At 38.2% G+C, this 17,540-nt stretch overlaps 1 protein-coding gene and 1 non-coding gene across 2 annotated transcripts in view; both read right to left on the bottom strand.

Annotated features, from left to right (window-relative positions):
• Window positions 1-1,986: 1,986 nt before the first annotated feature.
• The window catches only part of KPNA4 (karyopherin subunit alpha 4), a 28,924-nt gene continuing 13,370 nt past the window's right edge, over window positions 1,987-17,540 (bottom strand). The window contains exons 6-17 of the mRNA XM_074834339.1: window positions 17,350-17,445; window positions 17,138-17,223; window positions 13,805-13,891; window positions 12,563-12,732; window positions 12,424-12,468; window positions 10,983-11,114; window positions 10,648-10,776; window positions 8,933-9,037; window positions 7,228-7,299; window positions 6,316-6,478; window positions 5,019-5,113; window positions 1,987-3,912 (exon numbers count right to left, since the gene is read on the bottom strand). Coding sequence (XP_074690440.1) covers window positions 3,814-3,912; window positions 5,019-5,113; window positions 6,316-6,478; window positions 7,228-7,299; window positions 8,933-9,037; window positions 10,648-10,776; window positions 10,983-11,114; window positions 12,424-12,468; window positions 12,563-12,732; window positions 13,805-13,891; window positions 17,138-17,223; window positions 17,350-17,445 — 1,279 coding nt within the window. The 3' untranslated portion in view covers window positions 1,987-3,813. The remainder of the gene's footprint in view (window positions 3,913-5,018; window positions 5,114-6,315; window positions 6,479-7,227; window positions 7,300-8,932; window positions 9,038-10,647; window positions 10,777-10,982; window positions 11,115-12,423; window positions 12,469-12,562; window positions 12,733-13,804; window positions 13,892-17,137; window positions 17,224-17,349; window positions 17,446-17,540) is intronic.
• LOC141927515 (small Cajal body-specific RNA 7) lies at window positions 9,991-10,308 on the bottom strand. Its single transcript, XR_012624473.1, has one exon.

The raw sequence follows: 17,540 nt of genomic DNA, 5'->3' as shown, positions 1-17,540 counted from the left end.
GTTGAGGAAACATTTATAGTTAAAAGTGGCAAGGAGTCTACAAGTAGTAACACGAAGACATTCTTAGTTATAAAGAAGCAAAAGTCATTTGGTAATTTATGCAACATACTGTGTGATAGGAGTTGTTAAGAAACATAGAGATTTCTTCACTCTTAAGCAGAAATAGTCACACCCCCTTCCTTCCTGGCACATCCAGTTTTCCTTCAGGCTTTTGAAATAGTGTAAGAGCAGAGCCCTGGTTACACAGAAGTCACCAGGTTCTCTTGCTCAGGGCTGGCTACGTTGCCTTAACCAGAATTTCATTTCACATGAAACCCTTTCAAGTTGCTTGGTATCTTAACACGCTATCCAGAAATTATTCTTAAGAGTTAGACTAGCCTGTTCCAGTACCAGAACAGAAGTAGACAACTTACTGGGAATGCCTGGGATCCACAGAAGTTCTGCGAGGAAAGATGAGAAGGTCTGGTTCAAGGCTCTGTGCCTCCAGCAAACAGCTCTCCTGTGCTGAAAGGCCTCTCACAACCGCCGGCTAATTCCACTTCCAGTAGTGGGAGAGAAAGAAACAGGGTCAACTTCTCTCAAGCTATCCCTTTCAATTCAGCTTTCCCATTCTTCCCTCCTAGCGAAATCAACTACTACAACCCCAAGATCCTAGAATTCCAATTTGGTCCAACAATGCTGCTCCTCAGAATAAAAATCCTACCTGGAACAGCCTATACTATGGATTAACTTTTGTCCTTTTAATATCGCAAAGGTCTTTTTCTGGTTATCTCCTACCTTAAGTTCACCAAAAAGCTTCATTTTCTACTTCAAAGTCCTGAAAGAGTAGATTAACATACCACCTCACCTCCGCATCTCTGGTTATTTTTATTAGAATTGAAGAACAGTGACCAAAGAGTTACCATCTGCGTGGTTACGATCGAAATATCACAGAGCAGCGTTCTGCTACCAAACAGCTTGAGAAATACACTCGGTGTCACAGCTTTAATGTCACAAGAGAAACATCCCAGTTGCTTCTGTTGATGACCTAATTCCACCGCTCAGTAAAGTCAGAGGCTAAAATTTATTAATCTTCACATATAGGCAAGAAAAGGTTGTACCTGTAACTTGTACTTTCTTACTTTTTGAAGTCTTAATAATCTGATCAGTATTCCTAAAGTCTTTTAAGTTAATCTCATTTATATCCCAAACAACTCCCCAACAATGTAATTAACTACCTTACCTCAAACTGTGACTGTTGGGGGAAAAAAAAGGGCATTGGCCAAACTGGGTTCAGTTTTGCTCCTGAAGAACTCCGAGCACTGCCACCCTGTGGATGCTGAAATGTTTAACCTTTCCATATTTTGGTAAACTAACAGAATAGCAACAGGATCAGCTGTGGAGCAGACGAATTTTCCACTTAAAACACCAAACACCAGAAACAACAAACCACCACTGACCACATAAATACAGGCTGCAGCGAGCACAGCAGCAGCTGAAGGTAATTCTCGAAGTGTATCACATCAGGCAAGTGCCAAAAGGAGGAATTTACTGTTGGGAAACACAGACCTTGTCCTAGTGTTTGGGTTTTTTTGTTGTTTTGGAAATATAAGAGTTGCTACAAACATCTGTTCTCCTCTTACCCCTAATGAGGAAGGATTCTAACAATAAAACACATCCCTCACAAAGGTAATTTTACTCAGGGCATTGCAACTTCCTTAAAAACACCAGTTTAAGCATTTTTACCTCCTCTAAGGGTTCCCTACAATTTACATGAAAACAGCCCCAATTTATTTAGTGACTACATGCTATGTAATTAAGTAAATTAGTTATTTCTTAATATTTATACCAAAATAGTTATTTACCTTGAGCCTACATACCACACAACACACTGGCATTTGGCAGGTAAAAAAAAAAAAAGAGATTCAGAAATGTCACCTTCAAATGATCTTCTGCACCTTTTGATGGAACTGGAGCATATAGACAAAGACACACCAAATACAACTGTTGCAAGTTTTAATGTTTATTTCCCCAAGACAGCCTAGCCTGCACTCTACTTGGATAAATTTCACAAGCTAGTTTCCGCTGCTTCTAGTTTTAAACTTTAACCATGTTTCTGATGACAAGGAATGCTGCAAAAATACTCTAGTCCAACAAAGAGTTATGATCACAAAATAATCTTTATCCATTCTACAGTGTTTCAGAATTACCAGTTGATTTTAAAACACAAGGTAGATATAGATGCTAATGGTGGCTAATCTGGTATGTTTTATTATAGCAAACTGTTGTTCATGCAACACTTGTGCTCAAAGGGGAAGGCACAGCATTTCCTACAATGAGCCACCTTATAAAGAGTTCATTTTGTACAAATTTGTAATGTCACCTTTAATTTAGTGTGCAGAACCTCAAAACTGAGGCATTACTCCAATTATAAAAACACTTGCATCCTTTTTGTGCAAGTTTAAAATACAAAGTTTTCTCTCTAAAGTGGCTCAAAATAGATTGTTCATGGCTGCCTACATCTAAGATAAAAAGAGTCTAAAACAATTGGATTAGGCATATTAAAGGTGTTCAAACCATGACTTGATTTGTACATCTATTCACACCTCTTTTTTCGGTCTTTATTCGGCAGTACATATGCACCAAATTTCATTTTTAGAAGTTTCCATATCATTTTCATAGAAAACAAAGTTTGAAAACAAGTAACATTGAAACACAGCACGGTATTCTACCACAACAGAAACATTTGGTTACAGGACTCAACAAAATCTAAAAATGAACTATGCTGTAGATTACCACATGCAAAGGTCTTCATGTTATCTTTGAAAATGAAAAGGATGAGATTTTATTACCACATTTTACTGCTTTCTACTATTATGGCAACTTGTGTACTGCAACACAGTCTATTTGAAGGGAAATGTATGGTTTTTTCATGCAAAAATCTACAAATTAGTTTTGATGATATGGAAAGCTTTTCAATAACATCAAACATTCATCTGGTGCAAATGCACAGGGAAGCCTTCCTGAAATTCTGACTTTACAAACAACTAATAAGCCATACAGGAAAGAAATTAGAAATAACTAAAAGAAAAATAAAAGGGAGAAAAAAACAAAAACAAAACAAAAAAAGAAACACAGGCTGCAGGAGTAAACCAGAGTCTGCTGCTAAACCGGTCTTTGTTTTTGTGTCCAGTGTAAGTTAACACTTATGAACTCATTTTGATGATTTACTAGGTTTATTATCAGCCCCCTGAAGGCGAATCAAGCTTGCATGCGTTCACATACAGCATCACAACCATACTCTCGTACACACGCCACTCCAGGACTAGGAGCCTGCTTCAGGAGCGAAGAGCCCCGGATTTGAAACGCCAGCCTGGCTCCACAGCATCGAGTCCAGACATTCACTCAGTGGTGTCCATTCACACGGTGCTTCATAGCAAGGCCTGGGCTCATTCTCCTTGGACTTATGTGGGCATCCTATTCTCTTATGCTTACGAGGCTTGATGATGATAGTACTGCATTTCCCCCCAATTGCTCTAGTAAGTCATTGTTCCTTCTCAGGCACTGAAGATCTTTGACCTGTAGCCCTTTTTTTTCTTTGAACAATCTAAATAAGCATTCAGTGTGAAGTTTTTCAATACATTTTGCCACTCATTCTCACTCGCACCCACTCGCCATCTTGACTTCATTTGGGCTTTTCTGTGATTCCAAATGAAATCTTCACATTTTCTTTCCCGATTTAATGCAGCAGCGGATCCCATGAGCCAAGATTGATGGATCAAACCTTTTTTTTTTATTCAGTGCTGCATTGTACCTAACTTCCAAAATACCACTCTAAAACTGGAACCCTTCTGCTGGTACATTGGCAGATGAATTGAAACCAAATGTTCCGCCTTGTATTGCTTCTGGAACAAGGCTAGGATCTTCATCAATCTGTAACAGAACAAGAACATCATGAGTAGGGAAAGAAAGACAAAAGCCTCACTAAAGAGGAGCTGGACAATCCTGAAGAGCATCTATCTCTTCACCTAATATACTTCTTGCATCAAGTCTTGCCGTGCTTCTCCCCCAGATTAGCATAAGCACTATAATAACAAAGTAATTTAGGCCAAAATGTTTTAGTTTGTATTTACCAGGTAGGCTACACGGCACTCAGTCTCAATTGTTTATGCAGTTTTTGCTCCTTGAAAGTATTCTGTCAGTCATGCATCATCCTTATTGCCATCTTATAAACTGTCACAGTTCTTAAGACCAATACCATTAAATTAATAAGGATTAAGCCAAAACTGCAGTTTCAATTCAAACAGGTAGTATACAAGTTACCAAACTGACACCAGATTAAATTCCAAATCCGGCTGTCTGTGCAAAATTTGAGTTGCTAAACAAGACTTCTGTCTTACTGTTCATATAAAAGCGAAACTCTAGCATAAAATAAACTTCACTGCTGACAGCAGGCATGAAGGCAACTGAGCTCTACCAGTTTTGCAGTGATCTGCTCCCAAAAGTTATTCAACCAAGTAGAAAAGCCTCTCACTTCACAACAGACTGACATGATTGCATTTCCTTGATATGCAATTAACTTTTATAATTTAAAGGACATACAAACCTAAAACCTTCATTTGATTTACATTACATGTTAAAACTGAAAACAACATTCTTGATCAGCACCTCCAAAATTACTAAAATAATCAAGATTGCTTGTTTCTTAAGAAGCAGAATCTCAAATTCAGTAATCAGGTCACCAGGGAGCTTATCAAATGTGAAATGTCAAGTTTAGTCAGAGGCTGATGGTTTAGAGAAACTATTCAAAGCCCAGTATTTTAATCCCTAGATATAAGGCTTAAATTAGGCATCAGATCTGTAGATATTTCATCATGAAGAATGGCAAGATATGGCAACAGGCTTGAGTAAAGGCTCATTCTTCACTGAAAAACCTAACAAATGTCACAGAGCAGGCTTTAGAGTGGCTGCCTTTCTCTTGAACCATATTTATAAACAACCAATTACAAAAGCAGATTGCAGAGCTATTACAGACTTACATCATCTGAAGAGAAGAACTGATCAATGATCTCATAAGCCAGTTTGTAGATGTCTTCATTTTCATGATTTTGTAGCTGTTCAATTTTCTCCAGGCCTACAATAAATACACAGGAAGTGTAATAGAGTTAGAATACTAAGTTCAGGCAGAACAACCTCCCTCTCCTTAAGGCCTCATCACACAAAGGAATTAAAAACAAATCTAGAAATACAGTTACTATGAATAAGACACTGTTAAACTCATTTGACATGCTTAAAGCATAAAAGCTTCTTAGAGATTTGAGGAAATACATTAAGAGATTGAGGAATACATAACCATGACTAAAAAAAAGGTATAAAAGGGCAATTCCAGCAATGATACTTCCCTCCTCTTCTTGCTACAAGTGGTTAAGCTGATCTGTGGAAACATGGTGGCCAGGCACCAGGACATAGTCCCTTTTCACAGAAACATCTTTTCAGCACATGGTGTGACAGCCCCAAGCTGCGACACTCCAAATCCACATACTGCTGGTGGCACACATGCCATCAGTTACTGACCTGGAGCTTCATTTTATTTTTTATATCTATCTATCTATCTTATCTATCTTCCATTTTTTTAATATATATCTATCAAGTAGCTCCAGTACAGTATACATTACTGGCAGACATGAGTAGAGCATACACACAAATATTTTTGAAGTTCTGACAAGCAAACCTTTAGGCCCTAACAACTCTTCTCCCTCACAGCCAACAACAATCCATTAAGCTTCCCCACCCCCCTCAAGATTTTGTATTTTAAAGACTATTTAACTCCGTGTTAACAAAATCCCAGTTTTATCTCAGTGCCCAAATTTAGTATCACTGTTCTTTCATCCTTGAAGAGTTTCAGTCAACTTAAATTGCAACTAACAAAGTCTGAAAGCCATTAGGAAATTAAAGCTATCATATTTCTGCAATTGTTCTATTGGATTTTCTTTTTTTTACCCAGATTCACCTAGACATGACTTGTGCATCATTAAGGTAAGGATATCATCCCTACATCAACAGAAACTAATTTGCCAAGTGCATCAGACTCTTACAAAATTGGCACCTAATAAACTTTATGACCAGTATCCAGCTCCTCCACAAATACTTGATCATGAACTTAATCAGTTCAGAAAAAACTAAGTCTATTCACCTGATGGGCATGAAAAGGTCACTTTTAAAAAAGGCTTGCTTAAAACATCTGTGCAATACAATAAAGCCAACAGCATATACACGTGGTAGGAAGCCAAACCATTAAATTCTGAAAAAAGAGCATCAAAATATGAACCATCGTACCTCCACACTCTTCTATAAGATTGGCTATGGTTTCTGCTTCATCTTCAGCCATTTTTAATATATTACTTAGTCCATCCAGAACCACTTGCACAACTTGCGCATCTTTTACTGTCAGCAAATTGCAAAAGGGAGGAATTACATTTTGTTGAATTAAGTATGCCACCTGAGGGGGGAGAAAAGCAAACAGTTAAATCAGGAGTGTGACAGAAGCAAACACTGCACCACAAGCACAAATGCAAACAAGTTTAATGAAGTCAAAATACTCAGTTACCCAGCAAGGTAAGAGTATTCTGTAGCAATCACTTTCAGAAGTTCTTGTTTTAGAGTCTTTAGAGAATTCTTATGTTTTAGAGAATAAAAAGGTAATGTTTCTGAATTATGTTACAAATATTTCAAGCCTATAACAGACAAGCAGCAGATACTGTGAGTTTTTCAGCATTAGACACGGAGTTTGCACCTCGTATTTGAGGAATGACACCCCCACCCTTAACCCTGACACAAATTTAATATTCTGGGCTTACAAGACACCACTGCACCAGTACTCAATGGCTACTGTCATTGTAATTATCACACTCTTATCCATGGGGGGGGAGGGAAAAAGTAGAGAGAAAGATGCTGAATGACCAAGAATCTGGTGAGAGCCTGCAGGCATTCATAGCTACTGGGCCATCCTAAGAGAAGAGCCTCCATCCACAGCCCCACTGATCCTCCTGATCTCAGGTCATTCCGCAAACAACAACTGAATTTAAGTTCCCTCTTAAATCCCTCGTGGAAAAAGGGAAGAGACTTCCTGAGCAGGGGAGGAATCCAAACATTCCTAATCCTGGCACATTAGTCTAAACCACTCAGCTGATGTACTCTCTCAAATGCACCCGAGAAAGATCATGTAATCTTTTCTTAGCTCTGACTCACCTGGTCTTTTCTTCCGCTGATCGTTAAGTTGCTTATTGCCCAAGCAGCTTCTTTCTGAGTACCAAAGTCACCCTAAAATACAACCAATAAATAGAAATAATCATTCCAGTTTTTGTTCTGTAGTATTCTAGTAAAAGCCTGCATTTGTTACAGTCTATTCTGCATGGCACCACCATATCAGTTTTTGGTAAGCAGGGAAGGTGACTAACAAATCCTGTAGATGTCAGAGTCTGTTCAGTGTTCTTCCCTTCCCTGCAACTATGTTTTTAAATCAATCTTCCAGAGGAAGGGAAATTTGTTTGCATCAAATAAAAACTGTAGTACTCCACACTCACATTCCTTATCAACAGCTGTCACATTACAGCAAGAGATAAGGAGGAAGTGTCAATTTTGATAAACCACTGTACGTACTGTAACTGTGTCTGCCTCTGAAGTTAGTCAGCTCAAGTCTGCTCACTAAATTTAAAGTGAACCATCTCCAACTCTTTTCTCAGCAATCAACAAATTGGCAGTTAACAGAACTATCTGTGAACAGCTATGTGTGTTACTTAGGAAAAGAGACAAGTATTCCCTCAGTCTCAACCCCAGCCTCTACACTGAAGCAAGATATTGCATCTTTGTCGTGGCTGAACACATCGTAAGGTTGGTATTTCTGGCTTCCTTCCACGCTTCAGGGAAGAACAAACAAGGAGTGAATAAAGCAAAAAGTAGAAAGTGCTTGAAACACAGACCCATTGTACTGTTCCTGTCTAAAATCATGCTTTTAGCTATCCATCCTTCTCGCAAGGCAGAACCTTGGGAGGACAATATGGTTTGGAAATTAATGTTTTACAAGACACTAGCACCCAACAACTGAAAAGGAATGCAGGTATTTGAAGTCCCAAATGATGACCCATTAGCATTTGACCTCTAGTATTCAACAAGCAATGAGAGACTGTGTGGAAAAGCATGGGAAAAGCATTCAGAAGTGTTTGTGAGCAACTACTTGACTTTAATAAAAAAGGTAGGAAAAGCTCTCATCTCAACAAGCTTCATCTATTCCTGAAAAGAAGCACACATCCATACATGCGTACAGCATGTTGTTTTTCTTGGGAACAACTGGCCACACAAAAGCTACGATTATTTTTCATGGCCACCTATTTTTTGTTGATGCAGTTTTACTTGTTTAAAAAAAAAAGGGACAACCCCAGTCCATTATCCAGTATTGCAGGATCAGTACTTGGATTACTCTCAGACTAGATAAATGCAGTGACACAAACAGGTTAATAAATGCCACTGCTGAGCACTTCCTTATGTTTCCAGATAATGTGGGAAAAAAAAGGATGAAGTCCTTAAGCTTTGGCAAAATGCTGGGAACTAACTCAATGCTGTTCCCATCCAGACCTCTTCAGGCCACATGTGAGAATAAAGAATTCTATCCCCATTGTTTACAAAGTGAGAAAAACAATTTAAATGAGATTTCGAAGGACCCAAGATCCCCTGATCTGCTTCCTTTCCCCAATACATCTGGCACTCATCATCTCACAGCACTTCACAAAAGAATATCAACAGTAATGTATTTTATCTTGCAACGTACAAAAAATGCTCAAGGGCATAAGTTCACCCCTGCCCCCCACGTTTACAGTATGATGTAAAATATGAAGCAAGGAATTGTCACTTTCCCCAATTCAGGAAACAAACTGTTAAATCCTTTTTGTTTTCTAACCTTATCTAGAAGATGTATTATCATTGGAACAAGGTTTGCATCTATTACTGCCTGAACTTGCTGCTGATTTCCTGCAGTGATGTTAGACAGGAACCACACTGCTTCCTGCAAAATAAAAGGAGATGAGAAATTATTAATTCAGTCTTCTATATCATATTTTATTTTCACTCCAGCAAGATTTTACACAGGCACATTTTCAGATCCGCAATTTATACACTAGCCAATCTTACACACAATCAAGTATTGTATCAGTTTGATTGTATGTAGCTGAATTCCTAGGAAGTGGGCTACAGGTACAGGCAACACAGCGGATCATCTCGCCTTAAGAGACTCCACAAGACTCTTCAGTCTTTCATTGTTACCAAGTTACATCCAAACACTCCAGATCCACAGATTAAAAGGAAAAATTATTTGTGACAAAAAAGTTACAAGGCTACAAATGAGCACTCCTAACTGATACCATTACTGAGAATGAATGCAAAAGCAGTTTTCAGCTGATGGCAGATGAGCTCCACAGCATCATATTTTCCAGCCACAAGAGCAGCAGAAGACAGTATGTTCTTTACCTGCTTCGTGTTTCTCCTCTTAGCATCAATCATCAAGAAAATGCAACACCTATTACTTAAATACTTGCTTTTCAAGAATACTGTAAAGTTACATGACCCATTATGATCTGTAAGTCCAGGACTCTCCTTCCAGCAATAACCAACAGCAGGTGCTGAGGGAAGCGTGCAAGATCTTTTCCCCAGTAGACCCTCCCAGTCCTAAACAGCTGAAATATTGAACTAAGCCAAAGACCGTATCTGGATTATCTGATTAAAAAGGATCAAGAACCCTCCACCCCCTTTTTAAGGAGGAATTAGTCAAGAAATAATGAACAGTTTAACATAAAATTTTTAGCATATTCAGAGTATCACCTTGTTTTAATCCTACAGTTGACTAATTTCTCCCTTTCTAAAAACCCTCAATCACTCCTCCCCAATTCCCCTCTCCTCTCTATTTATCTGGCATGACAACTTTTTGGTGAGGAATCCTCACATTTCATTCAGCTGAGTCTCTTGGATCAGATCACAGGATCACTTTCATTCATGAACCTGTTAGAGATTAAGGATGCTTAGGCTTGTCTTGGTGGGCTTGTTTTGGGCTTTAATCATCGGCAATGTTGTAAAGTGGCACCCTGGAAGTTAACAACATGCCTCAGATGCACTCCGGAATCAGCACTGCATTATCAGTGCCCCCGTTCAAAGCCTTTTCTATACATGCGCGCACACACACATTCCCCACCCCCCCCCCCCATCTTGACTCAGTTTAAATTCCATTTATCACACATACTCCATTCAAAAAGACATCCAATTATCTCTATTTCATCACTTCCAAGAGAGTCAGTTTAATTAAAGTGACATTTGGCATATCAAGAACTGTAACTTTTAAGTCAACAGCCTGAATTACAAGATAAAGCTTTAATTTCATAAAAATTCAATTAGAAGAATCAGGAAACAACATTCTTATCAAGTACAAGTTTGCAGCTCCTTAGAGATTTTTCTACGGATGTTAACTTCAAGAAAAATTTCAGCATCCTACCTGCTCTTACCATAAACTGGTGTTAAGTACTCAATTACTCAAACCTCTAACACATTACATTATGTGGAATCCGGAACAGCTAAGACAAATATGAAAAAGGTTATAAATCAGGTGCAATCTCTGCAGTTACTCACCTTATTAATTTTTTCTTTGGGATGTGTCAGAAGTGCTGGAAAATGTGAAAGAGCTTCACAATTCAGAACTACCTGTGTCTGTTCATCGGTACCAGTGACAATGTTTCCTACAGCTCTCAGTGCAGCAGTCTGAAACAAAACACTTTCTTTAAAGAGTTCTTTTAATTTTTCTCGTTGAGCACATACTTTCAAATAGTTAAAAAAGCAAAAGGTTTTATGCAAATGCTGTACCATACAGAAAAAGGTAGTCTTTAAACCTCAACATGAACTATAACAGTGATTTTTCTCTAATGTTACATTTTAAGCAACACTTCCTTCAAGTTATCCAAACTTACTTGCACTTTAACTTCTTGATGACTGAGGAGAGGAACCAAATGAGGGACTATTCCAGAGTCTATCACCATCTGGATCTGTTCATTGCCAGCATCCGTTAGATATGAGAGTGCCCAGACTGTATCTACCAATATCTGACAGTAAAAACATTTATTTGTAATTAGCACAGAATTACCACAAAGCTTATTAAAAACCAACATAAACCAATTCTCATTGTGAAGCCAGAATTGATCTAATACAGCAAAAACCCACTTTGTTTTACAAGCTTCATACATTCCACTCTACAGAAGTCTAAAATACAAACGCTGTTCAACCTGTTCTAGCTCCAAAGAATACACAGAAATTAAAAAACAGCTAAACTGCTAACTACAGCTTAAATTCTGAAGGATATAATAAAAGCAACTCAATTCTATCTGCTCTTTTCGTGGTAGACAATGCGAGATATGAAACACACACACACACACACCCCTCCCGAAGGAAGATCAAGCCCTAGCAAATATTAAACTACGGGCATTTGGCACTCTCAAACCAATGAACTCTACATCACATGGCATCAAATTACTTTCTTCTTGGCATTCCACCATAAAATTTAAGAAAAACTCTGAATTTTTTTAACATCTGGTGCGACAGCACTTAAGACTGAATTTCCTCTGTGTGTGTACACACGTGTGTTCACACACAGAAAAGCCAATTTAAATAGCAGTAAATCTGAACATTTCAAGTGACCACTTAGTAAAAAAGAGCATTGTTTCAGCTGACAACTCTTGACTGATTCACAAATATAGCCATTTCAAGAAATTCAAATAAGCTTAATTTCACTTACTTATATATGGGAAATTCACTGGTATAATTACTACGCAAACTTTAGTTAATACATAAACATATTTTGGTAAAGCACTGTTGCCAGACAACTGAGCTGCAACTTCACTAGGAAGCAAAGAATTAAAGAATTCTAACATATGTTTAGGCAAAAAGCTGACCTTTCATAATTTCAGTGAATTCTCACTCATTTACTTCACTATTAAAATAACCTGATGTTCATACTTAACACCTCAGAAGTTACATCTAAAGCTAACGTTTTACATATGCAACAGACAATAATTTTTTCTTTCGTTTACACTGATTTTCATTACAGCCTCAAGTGCTAGTCAAGAAAATCCTGTATTTATCTGTAAATGTTCACAGAAATACAACTGCGTTTTATTTTTAAGCGTAAGGAAAGCACATGCAAATAAGCACTTGCAAAGATACAGAGAAATACCAGGCAAAAATCGTAACTAATACTTAAAAATAAGCAGTTAAAGATATCAAAAGAAGTTTTCCATAATGAAAGAGAACATCACACTTTTTTTTTTTTTAAAGAAAAGAGTTATTACAAGCTTGATACTTCAGCTAAAAAGCTATTACCAGAACATAAAACTGGCTCTAAGTGGTGTTACTTACATTTACATCTGTGTGGTGAATTAAAACACAGAGCGCTGGAAGGATCTAAGGAGGAAAAGAGGCAGCTGACAGTTATTTTTAAGGCAGACAGATACCCAACTGCAGTTTAGTTACACTGAACAGTGAGTAATTCAGTCACCTCCTGAATGGTTTCCATCGGTGGAGGAGGATCTTTGTGACGGCACAAGTTGACCATGACCCAAGTAACATTTCTTAAGAAAGTTATGGGAATAGATGGGCTGATGAAGGACAGCAGTGGTTTCACTACTCCAAGACTAATAACATAATCTCTACACTGGGGTCCATCACCTGTTTGAGACAGAGTTATGAAGACAAAGATCATCCCATGCCATTCACAAAAAGTCTAACTTCTGCACGTTTAAAACTTTAGTTATTTAAAATGCGCACAAAGTTAAGAATATGTGCCTTGGAAAGATGAATATATACACATATCTATATAGATACATCTATCATACATAAAGCCTTAATAGGACCTGTGGCTGCCTAATTGCTTTACTTTGAACTACTTAAAAAAACAGCTACATTCTTCACAGAAAAGTGTTGCACAATTTATAACAGATGTACAGGCTGGGGTGGCAGTGGGCAAGAGCAAAAGGGGTGGAGGCAATGCAAAACCACCAGGAATAGTTGATAGCCCAACAAATTTCTGAAGATCCCTTCACAAAGTTTATAATCAATACTAAAAAATTCCAAGAGTAGTTCAAAACTGCCTGAAAACAGATATTGTCATCTTTGTACCAGAGAAACACTCAGTCTTCATCACTGCCCAGCTGCCTCAAAAGCAGTATCTGACTTGTACTGCGCACACATCACTAAGCTCCAGGCAGCTACAACATTGTGCATTTTGTTGGTTTGCTTCTTAAGAAGGACCAGGCATTTCTAAAATATCATATTGCAGAAATCTCAGTATGTCAGAACCAGTATTAGTCCTCAAGCAGTACACACACACAGTCAGGGCTGTAAAGTGCAAAGCCAACGCTTGCACAAGACAAGTTCAAAACCAAATGAAAGCTCGAATGATCGTGACTTATCTAGAATTCAACATGGTGTACGTAAGCTCAGGCAAAATTTCAGAACTCAATGCAAAACAGTTTTTATTTTAATAATCTGCAAGTCTGTCTGCCAGTAATTCTTTTTCCTGTACTGGGAATAAAAGTGTGTAGCCATGTGGTTTTGGGTGCACACCACCGATACACAATGGAGAAAACATGAATAAGAACAGGGTAATTGCCAGTCTAACAGCTGCCTTTTGTCTCATAGTTGAGCATCTCCAAGTTCTAATACAAAAAAATCCTACCTAGTCTATTCATTCAAAACCAAAAGGAACTTAGAAGTATTTAGCAGCAGGAGTAACACAAACCTATGATATTTCCTAAAGCCCACACAGCTTGCTCACAAACATTTTGATGAGGCGAATGCAGCAGTCTCAGAAAAAGTGGCACAGCATCTGAAAGATACGGACAAAACCCCACACAGTTGTTAAGAAATACATCTCAAAAAACAGTCCACATAATTAGCTCTTAAATAAAATTTCAGTACTGCACGAGAAATTTTTCTCCTGGTTAAGTATCAGTCAAAACTTTACAAACTTCCCAGAGGATGATGAAATAACACACACTGTAACAATTCTTCCTTTGTTGCACTTTCTTATAGAGCCTGCACTTCAGAATATTATGAGAACAACTCTTAAAATAACCTGACATTTAATTTGTTTGTAAGTCTCACAAGTTTACTGAAGCTTGTCAGGACTCCAGATTTAGTTATATTTACACATTTAGAAATTCCGTGCTAAGATATCTATCAGACCCAACTGCAAATTAGTAATTAAGCCCAACCTGAGCCATTCAAATTGGCCAACTTAAGAGTCAGTAGATACTACGTTACCAGTCAGTAGGGTAGATGTTTAAGAGGGGTTTAATTTGTTTCAGTCTTACTGATTCACAGTACCCTACACGCCCCATCACATCTTTAGGAGTAGTGCCAGTGGCTGGCCCTAGCACAGGCAGAGCCTTAACCAAGGGATCTTCTTTCTGTAGGCGCTGCCAGTGCGGAGCTCCAGACAAGGCTTTAGTGCCCAACTTCCCCTGGGGCTCCACCAAGAGGAAGCCTGGTTGATGGAGCACACACAAGCAGACACAGAGGTAAACTGCACCAGAAGAACCCCTGCTGCTGATACAGATGTGCTACCAATCGCCAAGGCTCTCTGCTGCTCCCTAAGACTTCCAATTCTCCGTTCCCCATCTTTTGATGACCATTATGAAGGTATGTGTGTAGCTGTTTCTGCAGCTTTAGTCATCTTGGTCTCCCGAAAGCTCATACAGGTGCATTTCTCAAGGTGAAGTCTCCTTTTATATCACTAAATTTGATTCTACTCAATTTGAGACCCTAACTGAACACTGCAGACGAGATCGTTTCAAATGCTGCCACTATGTGACAAAAAAATAAAAGTAAAACTGAGCGGTAAGAAATGGATTCAAAAGGCAGCACACAACTCCACAGTTGTTATCAAGGCAGCTAGTTTTCTACCCTATGCTGGTATCAGACAGGAAAATCCTCCCAATATTTAGAACTAAAGCTAAGTCAAGGTTTCAAACCCATTCAGGTAACTGATCCTTATTTCATCCCCAGCACCAAGGTGCTTGCTTACATAATTTGCTAATGACAGTTTAGTCTGTAAGAAACACTCATTTACTTTAGAACACGTATTTTAAGAGAGGCTGGTGCTTTTAGTTAAGACTCTTTCTCCATGTAAAATATTTTTTGCTAGAGAAATAACAAACCACAACAAATTTCTTATTTCCTACAAAGTAAAGGTATTTTACAATGCCAGTATGCAAGGAGAAAAAACATCCCCAGCAAGTATATTAATAAGTACTTTTGGAAAGCTTACAACAGATCATCTTTTTCACTGAAATAAATCATTACAAGAAGTAAACCATATTTTCATGTTATAGCTATTAAATTGGCTAATATAGTGCATACATGCAGACCTAGCTAAATCAGAGATTACCACCAAGAGAATTAATTACTGTATTTGGCACTCATCTTCAATCCATCGATAAGCTAGGTTTAAATAAAGTGTGCTAGATCAGAGGTGTGGGACAGATTATATATGAATTAGATTTCCAAAAGAAAACTGAGGATGCAACTGCGCAAGGAAAATGAGGATGAGGAAAAAGGAAAGTTAAAAGTATTAGCAAAGATACGTACTATAACAGTCAAATCCAAGCTATATCCAAGTTAACAGGCTCTTAACACAGTCTGTAAAAGCAAAGGGCAAGTGATCTTGCAACCAATGCAATCTCAAAGCACACATTCGATTAAAAAAATAAAATCATTTAAGCTGAAGTCACCTGCCTTAAATTCCTTCACATCTGCTGAGGAGAATTAATGTATTTTTCCACTTAAAGATTTTTGAAACACACCCAGCCACTGAACAGAGAAGATGGTGTTAAGAACTTTATGTTGTTTCTTTTTTTTCCCCCCCAAAATGTAAAGCCAGTAACATACAGTTTGTGAGAAGCCTGTAACTGCTTAGCACTAACAGCAAAAAAGATTCTTTGATCACTGAAGTGAAGTCAGTCATGGAATACATGCAACCAACATTGACATTTCAACACCGAATCACCACCACACATCTTAAGACACTGTACTTACTATATTCAATAAAAGTTCTAAGTAGTTCTAGAAGTCAGTATACGATGGTTGTGATGGGAAAAACACACGCAAAAAGACGAAGCATAATTCTGTATCTTTTCAGTGTTGAAAGCACATCATGTTTAATGGTATCAGCAGCATGCACTGCAATACGACACTGATACCAACCATTAAAGCTACTGGTATCTCACATAATGTAAATTTTGTGGATTTTTCCCTTAAATTTTAGGCAAAAACTTGTTTTACTGTATGTTTGATTCTTCCACGGGTCTCAAGAAGCTCTGCTGTTTCATTTACTCAGTTCAAAAAGCTGCAGACACCTCTACTTAGTTCTGCTTTACCAACAGAAGTAGGACATGTTTAGAGTACACAAGAAAGTCTGCTTTGCTTGGCAACTCAGATTCCAAGTCCAACAACAATTCCTCTCCATGCTTCAGATTCCTCAAAATATGAAGGACAGCCTGTTTTCTTCAACTTGATTTTGGAAGAGTTCGATGTCAGGCACCCTCTGGACTGGGTCCGCATCTTTTCCTCCCTCTTCACAATAAGACAGGAAATCCCTCCATGGGAGTTTTTTTAGAGTTTCTTTTGTTTGGTTTTGTTTCAAGTTACTTGTTGGGATTTTTTTTAAGTTGGAAAACTGGAAACCAGCAGATATCAACTCTGCTAGAATAGCGTGAGTTTCCAGGAGAGATTATTCACCATTAGGAAACCCAACTGAATTTAAAATCTGAGAAAATGAAGAACAAAAGCAGGTGTGCACTTCAACTGATGCTGCTTGCCAGAGAAGAGGTAGAACATCTGGTAGGAGACTTCATGGGCAGGTCCTTCAGTGACATGCCTGCGACTGACAACTCAATTTCAACCATCCTGGCTATCGCATGAAAGGACCAACCCTAACATGTTGATTGGTGAACATGTGAGAGAGAGAGAGGAACAGGAGTGTGGGTGCTCTTTACAGCATCATTCAGATAATCTTGTTTTTGTGGAAACTACCATGCGTGCTTTATCAATGATTAAATATTGTTGGACTTACTAGATTGAACTACAGCCTGTGTTTGTTCAGAGGTTCCAGAGGCAATGTTTGTCAAAGCCCATGCAGCTTCAAACTGTAAAGAAGGACTGCAAAGAAAGAAAAACCAATAAATGATTGTAACGTGAGTTTTCAAAACAGACACCATAGGCACGTTAGCTAAATACCAAGAACACTTGCAACAATTAAACATTTTGAGTTTTAGAAATACTCACTTGTCATCTCTTTCAAGACAGTGCACTAAAATAGGTAATATTCCTGATTTTATTAGATCGTCAATTGGTGGATTGCGATCACTGGAAAGCAGCTTTCTGTTTAGGAAAAGGAGAAAATACAAGACTTAATAAACAACTCACTGAATGAGAACTCATGACTGGAAAGAATCTCTGGAGGCTGCTTAGTCCAA

Source organism: Strix aluco, chromosome 9, assembly GCF_031877795.1.
Source record: "Strix aluco isolate bStrAlu1 chromosome 9, bStrAlu1.hap1, whole genome shotgun sequence".
In the NCBI taxonomy this organism is placed as follows: Eukaryota; Metazoa; Chordata; class Aves; order Strigiformes; family Strigidae; genus Strix; species Strix aluco.
This window is presented reverse-complemented; position numbering and strand designations above follow the sequence as displayed.